A 14,322-nucleotide genomic window follows, 5' to 3' on the forward strand; every position below is an offset into this window, starting at 1 on the left:
TAAGGGGAAAGCGGAAGATGATGGAGTCTGAGGAGGATGAAGTGAGGAGTGGGAATTGAGAGGAGGGTGGAGGGAGAGGGGAAAAAATAAGCAATCTGGATCCTGTTCTCTTTAAACTCGCAGAAATAAAATCTGCCTTTGCCGTCGTAAAGAGATCTTTTTATCGCAGCTCTCCAGCCAACAAGCATGGGCACAAGCCCTTTGAGAAAAGCAACGCTGCAAAGGGAACAGGAATAAAGGCCTGGGTTGAAAAATCAAGAAAATTATGAGATGTACAATTCTTGGGGGTGCATTCACTCCTGTGACTTCATTCTCCCTCCAACAGCATCCCTTTGGTCAGCTCCCCCCCCCCCCCGTAACATTAAGGATAATTTGTTCTCTGGAATGTTGCCATCTCATGATGTTTCCATCTTCTCTACCACTTCCCTGGATACCACAGGTGAAAATTTAGACATATACAATGTGGTTACATTGCTACATGGTGCTAGTTGTACAACCAGGGGCAGCCTGTCCCGTTTCGCTGCCTGAGGCTCAGGACCAAAATACTTCCAAGGACTGCCTCTCTCCCCATACAAATCAACCCAAACCCTGCACTCAGCATCTGAGGCCCTTGTCTATGCCACACCCCCCCCCACCCCGCAGAAGAAGTCCAGAGGGTGGCAACACAAGACAGGGCCTTTTCTGTGGTGGCTCCCCGACTGTGGAATGCTCTTCCCAAGGTGGCTCACCTGGCACCATCATTATATAGCTTTAGGAGCCAGGCAAAAATTTTCCTCTAAATATAACCAGGCCTTTTATCTGTAGCCTTTCAGAAGTGGGCAGGAAGTTTTTAATGTATTTCTGCCCCCTGCCCCACTTAGTTTTATTATATCTATGTGAGTTTTGTTTGTTTGTTTGTAAGGCATTTTGGGTTGCCCTGGGCAAGATAAAATGCCCCCTAAATGTAATAAATAATAATATTTTTTAATTCACATTTTCCTGTAAAATTTGCATTTGTGTACACCATTTTTGGTTGATGAACCATGGAACAGGATTCAAAGAAGTACAGATTTAAAAGTATAAGTTTTATTTTGGGATTTGGGCATCAGGTAGGTACTGTACTGAGGTTCTGTCCCAGCTTTGGAATGCACAGTCTTGGCCATATATAGCCTGCTTGAATTTCATTCTACTCCAGGCCACGTGGAGAAGCAGGTAATTCTTAACTCTACAGAGGTCAAGGTGATATATTTTTAATGGCTCCTAAGCGTCACTCTCTCTGGATGTTAAACTGCACTATTGGAACAAAGCTTTTTCAAAAAGTTATTTTTGTTTAGATACAGAAAGTATCAAGCTATAATTAACTGGAGGTGACAATTATAAATACAACTGTGTCCCCAGGTTTCCAAGAAACCAGAAAAATACACAAGCCGGGCACATGTTCATTCTCTCTCTCTCTCTCTCTCTCTCTCTCTCTCTCTCTCTCTGGTTGAAACTCTTCCAAGAAAAGTAAAGATATTTTAAAAATACACTTTATTGCCTTCTCAATTAAAATCTGAGCTGCATTCATTATATGCGTGCACATAAAATGAAATTTATTTTCTCCTACCCGGGCAGGACTACTGATCACGGGAAGACACATTAGTCAAGACTTATTTACAGATCTCTTCTGGAGGGCGGGATATATACATATTTCTAGGTTGTTCATTTATCGTGGGTGGCATTCCAGAAACAATTGCCTGGTGGAATATCATGGCCACATGGCTTTTCTTGATAATGTGTTGACGATTGTGATGGTAGCATTTGCAGCGGTGATCCATACAGTGACATCAGCATAGCTGGGTATTTTGTAGAGTTTCAGAAGCAAAGATGTCCATGTTCCCTGCCCGCATGGTGCTAATAACAACTATAATAGTAATAAGGCCCATAGTTGCTGGCCAAGTCAGGTGAAAAGGGGTCTATAGTTCATCTTGTCCCTGCTACTGGCAATAATTTAGTTGAGGCTTGAACTGGTGGGTCCATCTGCATGTGAACACTCCTCCATACACAGTTCCCCCTTTAGCCTCTGAAATTTCCCCTGCCCTGAAAGTTTGCCTCAAAATTCTCTCTGGAAAACTTTTGATCTGCTCTTACATCTCACCCCACAGCCTAAAAGATCACAGACTGAGTAAAGGCCACAAAGCTCAGCCCCACTCCCCTGAAGTAGAGGGCCTGCTGCCTGGCAGAAGTCACCAAGGGAAGACTTGCCTCCATCATGGACCAAAAAAGATTTCCAGTTACTTAGCCCCACCCCGCTTCCTTAAGAGGATGTAAGGAGGAGACTCCGTCTAACATGATGCCTGGGAAGAGCAAGGATGAGGATAGGAAATGCTGCCTGAATACTCCTGGTTCCAAATGGACACAGAATGGCCAAGTACCAGGCAAGATGGCAGGAACATTGGCACTGTGTGGGCACACCAGCAGAGTCAATCTGGCATTCCCGGTGGTGTGTCCACACACAGGCAATGCTCACACTGTACTGCACCTCTGCCTCTTGATAAGTGGCCATGACTCTGTTACTGGGAGGTCAGGTGTATAGCGCCTGTATGAATACCATGGAGCTTTTGTTCCTCTACTAGATCTGAGTGTGATTTCATTTTGAGAATCTTCTCTGAGGTGCTTTGAGAGCCTCTTGGGGCTATAAAGCAGGGTATAAATGTTCTATATGGCCATACTCACACTAAACATTTGAAGCACTACGATGCTACTTTAACATGCATGGATCAAGGGTCTAGAAACCAAGCCTTATGAGGAACGGTTGAAGGAGCTGGGTATTTTACCCTGGAAAAGAGGAGGCTGAGAGGAGATATGATGGCCATCTTCAAATATCTAAAGGGCTGTCACATGGAAGAGGGGACTGCTTGCTTCCTCCTGCTCTGGAGGCTAGACTTGAACCAATGGCTTCAAGTTACAAGAAACGAGATTCCATCTAAACATCAGGAACAACATTCTGATGGTAAGAGCTGTTCAGGAACGGACTCCTCGGCAGGTGTGGACTCTCCTTCCTTTTTTAAGGTTTTTAAGCGGAGGTTGGGTGGCCATCCGTCATGGATGCCTTAGATTTCCACATTGCAGGGGGTTGGACTAGATGACCCTCATGACCCCCTTCCAACTCTACAATTCTATGATTTCCCCAGAGAGTCCTGGGGACTATAGATTGTCAAGAGTGCTGAGAGTTGTTAGGAGACCCCTATCCCCCTCGCCGAGTTGCAATCCCCAGAGTTCCCTGGGAAAGGGGACTGACTGTTAAACCACTCTGCAATTTGGGAACCCTAACAACTCTCAACAAACTAGGATTCTTTGTGGTGGAAGCCATGGCTGTTAAAGGCGACATGACAGTGTTTAAAATGGATGGATATGGTCTTAATGAACAAGCAAGCAACAAGATGGATTCATGTTTTTTGTGTGGGTTCCTTGGTAGTCCATGGAAACACCTCACCCATCCTTGCGAAGCTTTGCCGGTCTTACTGAAAGGCTGTTCGCTTCCCTCAGAATTCCTCAGATGTTCCTCAGAGCATTAGCCACCAAGTTTACCTCAGAGGTTTGCTGGGGTCGGGGATTTGGGGGGAGGGAAGGAATCTGGTGGCTGCTTGCCTCCTTTCAGTGCATAACACTGAAAGGGGATCACTCTTCCCCACTCGGAGACGAAGGCATGCAAACGAGCAAAGGAGACGAGGTTGAGACGGAGCCTGACAACCGAAAAGTGGCAGACGAAAAGTGGACACAGATGAGGGCTGTAGCTCCTGTTACTTAATCAAAAAAGCTGAAGTGGAGTCACCAGGGCCGTCGCAAAGTCATGTGTTAGAACAACAGCTGATCTGTATTAAAGAAGATTAACTCACAGTGCCACGGCGGAGGGCCCTGGATTATTTTATGTACTTCCCTTGCCATACAAGCCGTCAGCACAATTACTGCCCTCCGAAGTGAATGACTGATCTGTAACCACAGCTAAACAGCAGGCTGCTTAGGGGCCTGGCCTGCTTCATGAAGATGGATTTCCATACCATCAAAGCGCTTTTAATGGGCTCCCTGATCCCGACCACAAGGCCCCGCTTTGCAAGTATATAGGAGTTGGGATGAAGGCTCCCTGTCCAAAAGGATTTGGTCGGTTGTCACTTGACAATTCCCAGCTAGCGCAGGGGAGGAGAGGGAGAGGGGGCCAGCGGAGGAAGAGATAGGTAGACTTGTCTCTGCTTTGGAGGATTAAGGAGAAGAAGGAGAAGAGAGAGGGGAGTACAGATGCTTTCTAAATGCAACCAACTGCTGTATCCACAGCTGAATTCAATGTGCTTAACAAATAACGGCAATTTAGCTATGCTTGCGAGGAATAGCTTGAGTCACTTTGCATTAGCATCTGGCTGAGTGTTAAAGTCATTTCTACATGGGGAGCAGAGAAAAGGAATTTCTGCTCCGAGCATCCTTTCAAGAATGCTTAAATATTTGAATATAAATTCCTTTGTGCTTGTGATCACTTTGTCTTATATCTGACACTCCATTTTCTCCCCGCGCAGCACCACTCTCCCCACCTCCCTTTGCTGGGGCTCTTCTATCTGTAGCACCATCAACACTCACTCTTCATCTGCAGCCCCCCCCCACCTCACACCGCCCCTGCTCTTGCCTCCCCACCCCCCAACCAAAGCTGCCCTTTATTCCTCTACAGCAGATCTTAGGTAGTGAGAGACGCCTATTATGCCAAGCACTTTTTGTCCTCCAGAGTTCCTCTCTGGAAAATGCCCGAAATTGCAGCAATTTCCCCATATTTTACACTTGGGGGGGGTGGCACACAGAGTACGTTCCACTTGTGGGGCTGCTGCACGGGGAGGTCATTGCTGAGCTCGCTGGGAGCATCAGAAAAGGGGAAGAGAGTTAGTTATTGGAGAATGAGGCATTTTCCTCTCTGAAATCAAGAGGGGATTCTTCTCTCTCACTCGCCACAAAAAATGGGCCACACTACATTCATTGCTCAATTTGTGTAATAAGAGAGGCCAGGAAATTTGTCCTGAAGTTACCCTCACAATTTTAAAAGTGGTTTCCCCTCTAATCCTGTAAGTGTCTGGGATGGCAGTTAAGTAGGTTAGGAAGTCAGGGTCAAAACTGAGATTGCGACAGATGCATGACTTACACCAAACATAGCACCCACAGAGCCATTCCCACCCCCCTCATTATATCTAGAAGAGTTTTTCGGGGTCTCGTGGCAGCAGCACAACCTCCCGTGACTCCCTGCTCACTGCCAGCCAATAACATAGAGGAGTGGCACACAAAATGCAGTGACATCACAGCCAGATGTTCTGCCAGATGTTGGGGGAAAGCTTAAGTGCAATTTTCATCATCATCTGCTGCCACACGCTCATTATGTCATCTTGCTTAGTTCTTACTGGCAAGAGAAGGCACTCTTTACATGCTTAGGGGTACCCTTTTTATTACCACTTCACCTCCACAGGGATGAATCCTTGTGCTCAGAACGACTTCTGGGGCCAAGTCCAAGTCATTTTTAACTAACCTTGCTGCACACTCTTACCGAGCCAGGGAAAGTACAAAAAGCTCAGTTGATTAGAGCATGGTGCTGATAATGTCAACGTCGCAGGTTCAATCGCCGTAAGGATGCATATTCCTGCATTGCAGGGGGTTGAATCAAACTGTAAGCCTGACTGCCTTATTGATTGTTATAAACCTCTCTGGGAGCCTTTTCAGTGGGTAAAAATGCTCTAAATAAATAAAGCCAAGGGCCAAAAATCAGCTGAAGGGTACTGTGGTTATAATGACCAGGAGGCTCATATGGACTTTTCTTTTTTACTATCATTATTTGTAACACATGGCGATATATTTCCAGGACCACAATAGAGGAGCAATAGGTTAAGTCACATGCTATGGTCTCAATCAAGACCAGTGATAGTTATTTAATGTCCAAGAATCAGGTTATTCCAATCAGTTGCTCCAAAGAGGCATAGGCAGGGCTGGGTTTTGATGTGAACTTTCAGAATCTGTGACATCACACAGGATCTGACACGCTGAGAAAGATCAGCTTCTGTTAAAAACAAGCAGCTTCTTCCCTGTGATTGTTTAGAATGGATCAAATAAAACTCAAAAAGAGTGTGCTGGAGACCTGTGGTGCATTTTGTTTTACTGGATGTTACTGGGTGAGAGAGGAATGGGATGTCTGCTGTTTTCAGAAGCAGTGGCTTAATGCTCCGGTAATATTTAGTTCTGGTCTCAAGCTACCAGTTTCACAATGCTGTGCTGTGAATATAACTCTGTGCACTGATAACGGGAGAACAGTGATCACGACAAAGCCTCTGCTATCTAAATAGCTAAGGTTTGGGTAAACAACAACATCATCATCAACAACAGTTTTATATCAGCCTTCATCCAAGGATCACAGGGCAGTTTACAATAAAAATAATCCCCCACAAAGCTACCAGTGATCAGGAATCTTTGCTTTTCAAAGCTTATCACAATCTACCAAGAGGTGTACAACAACTATGCATGGTGTAGAGAAAGCAGACAGAACAGTTTTTCTCCTCCTTTCATAATACTACAACGTGGGAACATCCAAGAAAGCAGAAATGTTGAGAGATTCAGGAAAGACAAAACGAAACACTTCTTCACACAGCGCATAGTTTTAACTATGGAAATAGCTCCCAGAAGAGGCACTGATGTCTACTAGACATGATGGCTATATGGTCTTCCTCCACAGTCAAAGGTGTTGCGCCTCTGAATACCAGTTGATGGGAATCACAAATGGGGAGAAAGGTTGTGATTACCATATTTTTTGCTCTATAAGACTCACCTTTCCCTCCTAAAAAATAAGGGGAAATGTGTGTGCGTCTTATGGAGCAAATGCAGCCTGCGCAGCTATCCCAGAAGCCAAAACAGCAAGAGGGATTGCTGCTGTCACTGTGCAGCGCTTCCTCTTGCTGTTCTGGCTTCTGAGATTCAGAATATTTTTTTTCTTGTTTTCCTCCTCCAAAAACTAGGTGAGTCTTGTGGTCTGGTGCGTCTTATAGAGCGAAAGATACGGTAGGTCCTTCTCATTAGGCATCTGACAGGCCACTATGAGAATAGGATGCTGGTCTAGATGGGCCACTGGCCTGAGCCATCAGTGCTCTTCTTCTATCCTCAAGCTAATACTTTTGGCCATCTTGAGTTCTCCTGGCCTTCCAAGTCAAACCTGTTTCCTCCACCTTCCCCTTCTTTGCCCTCCCTGTTCATGAGACGAAACAGTATGTTGTGAGAGGGCCCTGGACTTCAGTAAGCTTGATATTTTATGCACGGAACAGTTGACGGAATGGAGAACTCTTCCCCAACTGGGGGCCCTCCAGATGTGTTGGGCCACAACTCGTGTCAGATCCAGACCACACGGGGAATGGTCAGGTGTGATGGGAATTGGAGAGCACCCTGTTGAAGAAGCCTGTCATGGAGGCTGAGGCCTGCCGTCATCATCTTCCTCCCTCTTTCCTTCTATATATTCTGTATCCTGTCCGGCTGCATCATCAGGGCTTTTGATATGCAAATCTGGACTTCCGGGTTAGCGCCTCCGGCAATGGCGGATTTCCTCTGATCGGGAGGAATCCGCTTCGTGGAAATTAGGGTCTGGACCGCCACGGCGAGGCGGAGACCCATCAAAAACCACAGGCGGGAGAAGCTTGTGGACGTGGGATTCGGCAGGCACCTTTTGCGCCTCCCCTACTCACGGGGAAACCCGGTTTCGGGGATCCGGAGTGACGTGGGGTGAGCGGCGCAGTGCTTCGAATCGACTGCTCTTTTCACGGAGTGAAGCCGCATTGCTGTTGCCGGAGAGCGCTGACTTTTTCCTGTGGACAATTGGACTTTAAACAACTACCCATGAGTAGAACGGAAAATTGGACTATGAAACATATTAATTTGGCACCGAAGCGGGAAGGTTCTAAACACGAAGTCCGCCTTCCGCTTTTGTAAATAGATTGCAGCAAAGACATTGCCTGCTAAAGTCTGGAAAGTCTTTTGTAAAGGATTAAATCTCCATCGGCTAAAACTACTAAACCCCCCTTGGAAGCAGGAGAAGAGGAGGGAAATTTTAGATTGTTCAAGCCTGCAGGAGAGAGAGTAAAGAAAGATAAATTTCCACCACCTTGAACCTGGGAATGGGTTGCTAGGAAGACAGATGTTTTGGGAAAGTTCATTGACTGTGAATAAAACGTTTGTTGACAGATAGTTAAAAAAGAGAAACATATTGATTCCAATGTTTCCTTTTGCATTTAAAAGGAACAAAATATTTGAAAAACGAAAGTAATTTTGTTGCTGGATCTGCTTTTAAAAGGATGGATACAAATAGAAATTGTTTCCCCTAGAGGGAGCTTTTGAAATTGTTGTTGGAGTCGATCTGGGGAATTCTCCAGCTGTAGAGATTAAAGATCATGAGAACCAGACATTGACCTTGAACAAGAATGTGCCCAGAAGAAGCCTTAGTGATTGCTTTTTGCAAGACAAGCGCTTTATTGGAACAGCTATATGAGAAGATGGATTTGATGACTGTTGCAGTTAATAATTTTGGACAAAAAGTGAATACCTATATAGAAATCTCTCAGGAACCGACCCAGGAATCTGCTTTGACAGGGCAAGTTGTGCAGAAGACAAAGGATGAGGTTGCTGTTGAACCTCAAGTAATACAAGTGGAGAGAGACGCGGCCTTGCAGGAACATAAGCTGTTGTTTTTGATGACCAAACCTGGAGAAAGTCAGATTTGGAGAGATGGAGTCTCGTTTGGATTGGAGATGGGAAATTGGATAGATCCTCCTATGCAGGGCTGTTCTGGCTGCTGGGATCTGGTTCTGCGCCAGGGGGAGTCTGGAGTTGTCGGGGCCTTTAACTTTGGAGGGACTTTGAAACATGCCTTGAAATACCTTTTGGATTTTAGTGCTGACTATGGAGAATGGGCTGACCTGTCGAGAAGGGATAAAGACATTGTTAGGTTGGAGTCTCCCCGAGATCTACTCCTCAGTGATAAAGGAAGGAAATTAAGAACAAGATCAGCAGAAGACAAAGTAAAGTGCAGGTATAAATATGAAGAAGATCTACAGAAGGGACATGGAAAAGAGTTAAGAGCCTCGGATAGAAGATCACCAGGTTGATGGACTAAATGGAATGGATAGAAAGGACTGACAGAACCCGAGACCAGGAAGAAGAGACGGTGGATGAAGATTGGAAGAAAGTTTAAAAATTCATTTAGAGAAATATTGTAAAATTAATGAGTGTTAGAAAAAATGTTGGAATGAAACTATCTGGCTTTAGTAGAAATGCTATAAGGAGTTATGTACAAATAAGTTTTAAGTTTTAGGGCTTTTTATGGTAAGATAAGGTTAAAATAAATTAAGACAATTTAATGACAGAACATAGTGAAAGATGGAAAGGATTTGCTGAGATAATTAATAACTAGAATACAAAAAAGGGAGGTGCGAGGAGGTCGATGAAACAAGATAACGAAAGATAAAGATTTGGGAATATTGGATTTGTTTTTAATTTTTTGTTCGTTTTTGTTTTTGGTTTTGATGTATTGTGTGTTTTGTTCTCTTCTTTCTTTTTATTGACTTGTATTGTTTAACTTCTGTTTTTTCTTTCTTTTCTTTTTCTTTTTTCCCTCTGTAATTTTAAATTCTCAATAAATATCACTGGGGAAAAAAGAAATCATTTTTTTTTTTGTAATTTGCATTATCCTTTGGTTTTTTCTTTGTAGACTTTCTTTCATATAATTGATATGCAAATCTGGAACAGTGAAGCCGAACCAACAATGCATGTCCGAACCCCAAGTTCTATGTTTTCCTCAGCTGCAAATTTGTCTCTCAGACAGGATACTTTAGCACAGCTGCACTTCTTTCCCCTTACAGATGTGACATTTTCTTGAAAGAGTGTTTTCAGGGTTTTTACTCTGTGCCCCCCCCACGCCCCTTGTCCTGGCCAACAGCTCTCAATTTCCAGTGTTGTGAAAGTGGCAGGGAAAGGCAGCAGCGAGTCCATTCACACACTCAGCAAGGGGCAGAAAAAAAGCCTGCACTGTGAAAATTCACAGGGGAGCCGGGGGCGAGGATGAAATACAAGGAAACCAAGGAATTCACACCATGAGAAAGGCAGTAGAAGCATGGCAATTTTTTTAAAGGTGTGTGTGTGTGTGTTTCCTATTGCTCTAGCCCAGGGTTCAAATCCTTTCTCAACTAGGAGGTTCGCAAGATGAACAATTTCCTACCCAACCTCCAATGCGGCGATACCCTGTTTTCCATAGCTGTCAACGTTCCCTTTTTTTGCAGGAAATTCCCTTATTCCAGTGTCGTTTCCCGCTGCTTCCCACTGCTATCCTGGATTGTTAGATATTCCGTAGACTGTCCCCGGGACTGGTGAGGCTGCTGATCCCTTATTGTCAAATCTGAAAGTTGACAGCTATGCTGTTTTCTCTAAATGAGGACTATATTAAGTCAGAGCTGCATAATCTCCATTTTTGTTTATGGCAGGGCTGGGGAACCTCCAGGTGCTGTTAGGGCCTATTGGACTCCCATCATCCCTGGCCATGGACTATGCTGGCTAAGGCTGACAGGGGTTGGAGTCCAAAAACATCTAGAGGGCCACACCTAGGTTCTATACAAGATCCATGTCAACTTCTACACGAACCAGCAAAGATCAGCAGCCAGCTATAGTAGCAGACACTAAGTTTTATTAAATTTATTACGCCTTTCCTCCAAGGACCTCATTGTCACCTCACTCTCTCCAGTCCATCACAACAACTCTTTGTGGTAGTTACAGATAGGTAGCCGTGTTGGTCTGCCATAGTCAAAATAAAAAAATTTCCTTCCAGTAGCACCTTAAAGACATGACTAAGCCATTTCTCACCTTCTCACCCCTTGCCTTTTCCTGTAAGACCTATTGCAGTCGTTAAGAGTCGTCAACAGGCTCATCTCAGCTATCTGCCAATCACCCATTCCCACCACCCTTCTGAGTAATACCCCTCCTCACCTTCTCACGATATAGAAGGATCTGGCAACTTCTGTTTCAGTGTATCTGAAGAAGTGTGCATGCACACGAAAGCTCATACCAAGAACTAACTTAGTTGGTCTTTAAGGTGCTACTGGAAGGAATTTTTTTCTTTGTGGTAGGTTAGGCTGAGTGGGACTGGCTGGACAGAAGCTTCATGGCTGGGTGGAGATATGGCCTCAGGCTACCTCGCTCTTAGCCAGAAACTCTAGCCACTACACCAGTCAAGAGCCCCAGCTGAAGGGTACAGGAGCCTGTCATTTCTGGGGTTGTGTTTGGGTGTTTTTTTTTGCTGTGTCATCTAACATGACTCATAAGAAAAACTCACAAAACATGCATGACAGCCTGATGTCACCAGCAGCTTAGCCTCCGTGTCAGCAAAAGCTTTTGCTCCCAGAGAAGCTTGAATAACATTATTTTCAAATCCAGCTCATCTCCCCAACACATGTATTTCCAAAAAAAGCATGTCCCCCCCCCCCACTTGGACCAAATACTTCAAGGATCACCCAGGCATAATACGTATTGACAGCATGGAATAGAGCTTTTTTAAAAAAAACACACACACCAAAACACTCATCTTGTTACATTCAAACACACAAACCCTTGCAAAAGGGCTTATTAGGGCTTTCTTCTTTTCCTTCCTTGAGTCAGTGTGTGGATTACATAAATAAAGAAACTGGCAGAGTCTGAACATTGCAGAAGAAAGATAAATCGGAGAAGCCCAAATATAATTTCTTAAGCCCCATATCATACCATATCGTGGGTGGCGCTGTGGTCTAAACCACTGAGCCTCTTGGGCTTGCTGATTGGAAGATCGGCGGTTCGAATCCCTGCAACGGGGTGAGCTCCCGTTGCTCAGTCCCAGCTCCTGCCAGCCTAGCAGTTCGAAAGCACGTCAAAGTGCAAGTAGATAAATAGGTACCGCTCTGGCAGGAAGGTAAACGGCAATTCTATGCGCTGCTCTGGTTCGCCAGAAGTGGCTTAGTCATGCTGGCCACATGATCTGGAAGCTGTCTACGGACAAACGCAGGCTCCCTTGGCCTATAGAGCGAGATGAGCGCCGCAACTGGACCTAATGGTCAGGAGTATCTTTCCCTTACCTTTAAGCCTCTATCAGTGGCTCAAGATGCCCCTCCTATTATTTATTATGCCATCCTCACCCCAGTCTTCCTCCCAATCTCATCCCAAGGTACTCAGGGCAGTCTGAATGGTTGCCTCAAAACAACCCTGTGAGGTAGACAATGGTGAGAGGCAGGGACTGTACCAAGGCCCTCCTCAGAACGAGAGATGGAAACATACCCCTCAGCCATCAAAGCTCGGTTCAAAGCATATCCAAGCATAGAACTAGAGGGGACGTTAATTACATGATCTCTGATAATGCTTCCTGCTCTCTTGGGTAGAGGATACAGCAGGGTGGGTGGGTGTAGAAAGGTTGTGTGGCAGAGGAAGAATTTAAATTCATTGTCCTATCCATATATTTTTTTGCCTCTGGCATGTGGCCCCCCAAAATGCAGCCCTCCAAGTAGAAAAGCCCCACCGAACCCCTGTTCCAAACAGAAAAGCTGGTACAGAGAGCAGTCAGGTGCAACACTTGGGAGCCGAACTGCCAAGAGGATTCTTGGAAGACTGACCTTGTCTGTCCTGCAGTTATTCAGACCCAAGTTGTTTGTCACAGCAACCTTCCCGTCGAGCACCTGTTGCTCCCGCCGTAGCTGCTCCTTCATCTGCCGAGCCTCCTGGATCGCCTTGGTAACAGCATCGTGGTCATTTAAGTACCCTGACGATGTGATAGAGGAAAGGATATCTAGGCACGGGGTGGAGGGGAGAGAGGGGACACAAAGAGGAGCAAGGTTACCAGGAAACATTGCAAGCGGTTATCTTCAAAACACTCAGGTGGCCTTTTTTTAATGGACGCTGGGCAATGAGCAAACTCATCAGTTGCTAGTGCCTCGAATTAGGGATGGAAACACCCTGTGGTATAAATGGACGAGTATTCTATTCATTCTTCAGTCAACGTATGGAAATAAAAGATCATCAGTGGTATCAGGAGGCTTTAAAAACAAGTTTTGAGGATGCTAAATAACTACTTTCCCTCGCTTGGCCAGATAGCACAAGGAAATTGTTTACTGCGTGCAAGATCAATCAATCAATCAATCAATCAATCAATCAAACAAACATACAAAATGAATTTTACTCCCCTTTGGAAGCATGCCACTATTATTCCTGTTTTATAGACAAGCTAGGAAAGAGACCTCCAGGACCACCTTAAGACTACAGAGCTGTAACAAAAGCCCTGGAGATAAAGATTATGGGTCGGTCCAATGCTTGCCATACTCCGAGTAGGCCCACTGAAATTAACTGGCATGGCCATACTCCAAGAAAAGCTGAGGGCTGCATTCCTAGAGAGTAATCTGTTGTGGGCTGTTGTGATGGGTTGGGCAAAAAGAAAAAAGATAAAAAGATGGACCAGCCACTTTTCTCTCCGTTTGACGCCCCCTTTCCCTCTATCTCCCTTTTCTGTGGAATACTCTCCCTAGAGAGGCTCACCTGGTACCTTCATTACATAACTTTAGGTGCTAGTTGAAAACGTTTTTCCATAACCAGGCCTTTGGCTGATTAACATTCTGTGGACTTTTACTTTATTTATAACTTTCATTTTACAACAAACAAAAAGCAAAAAACCCAAACAAACTTAAAAATCAAGTTATTACATGCATCATATTTCGACTCACCTCTCTTCTTCCTGCAGTTCCTTATACTTATAATATTTTTACTGCATTTCCAAATTAAACCTAGTCATTATTTATCACATATAATCCATAATTGTTTAATATCACTGCAGGCTTTTACCTTTTACTTTAATCCTGCTAATGTCTTAACCTGTTTGCAAACCATTCTACGGCCTTCTAAATGTGTTTGTGGGGTGTGTTATTGGCTTGTTTCTATTTTTGTTTTGTTATGTGTTTTGAGTTCAACTTCTGTATTATTATATTGTGAACAAACAACAACCCCACCCCACTCCGGACACCACTTTTCTCTCCATCTCTCGCTCTGCCCTCCAGGAAGCCCCCCAGAACAGATTTTGGGGGCACACAGGGTGAAGGAGAGGAAGTGCCATTCCACAAGTGGAACTCTGTCCTGGGCACAACCCTTAGTTCTGAGCCAAACACTCATTAAACTGGGCACCAAGCAAGCAGTCCAGGGGAGCCCATTACAGCATTTGGGTAACACTTCCCCAAAGGCCCTTTCCTAACTTCTGACCACAGGCAGTGGCCCTTTGCATCCTGCTCACCTTGCCTTGCTAATGCTACT

At 44.8% G+C, this 14,322-nt stretch overlaps 1 protein-coding gene across 20 annotated transcripts in view; it reads right to left on the minus strand.

The window, feature by feature from the left end:
- SOX5 (SRY-box transcription factor 5) overlaps positions 1–14,322 on the minus strand; it is a 766,948-nt gene that overhangs the window by 36,269 nt on the left and 716,357 nt on the right. For all 20 annotated transcript variants that reach the window (XM_083461132.1, XM_083461137.1, XM_083461148.1 and 17 more), the window contains one exon: positions 12,642–12,814. In XM_083461132.1, the coding sequence (XP_083317258.1) occupies positions 12,642–12,814 (173 nt within the window). The remainder of the gene's footprint in view (positions 1–12,641; positions 12,815–14,322) is intronic.

This window comes from Podarcis liolepis (assembly GCF_965112155.1).
Source record: "Podarcis liolepis genome assembly, chromosome: 10".
Taxonomy (NCBI): Eukaryota; Metazoa; Chordata; class Lepidosauria; order Squamata; family Lacertidae; genus Podarcis; species Podarcis liolepis.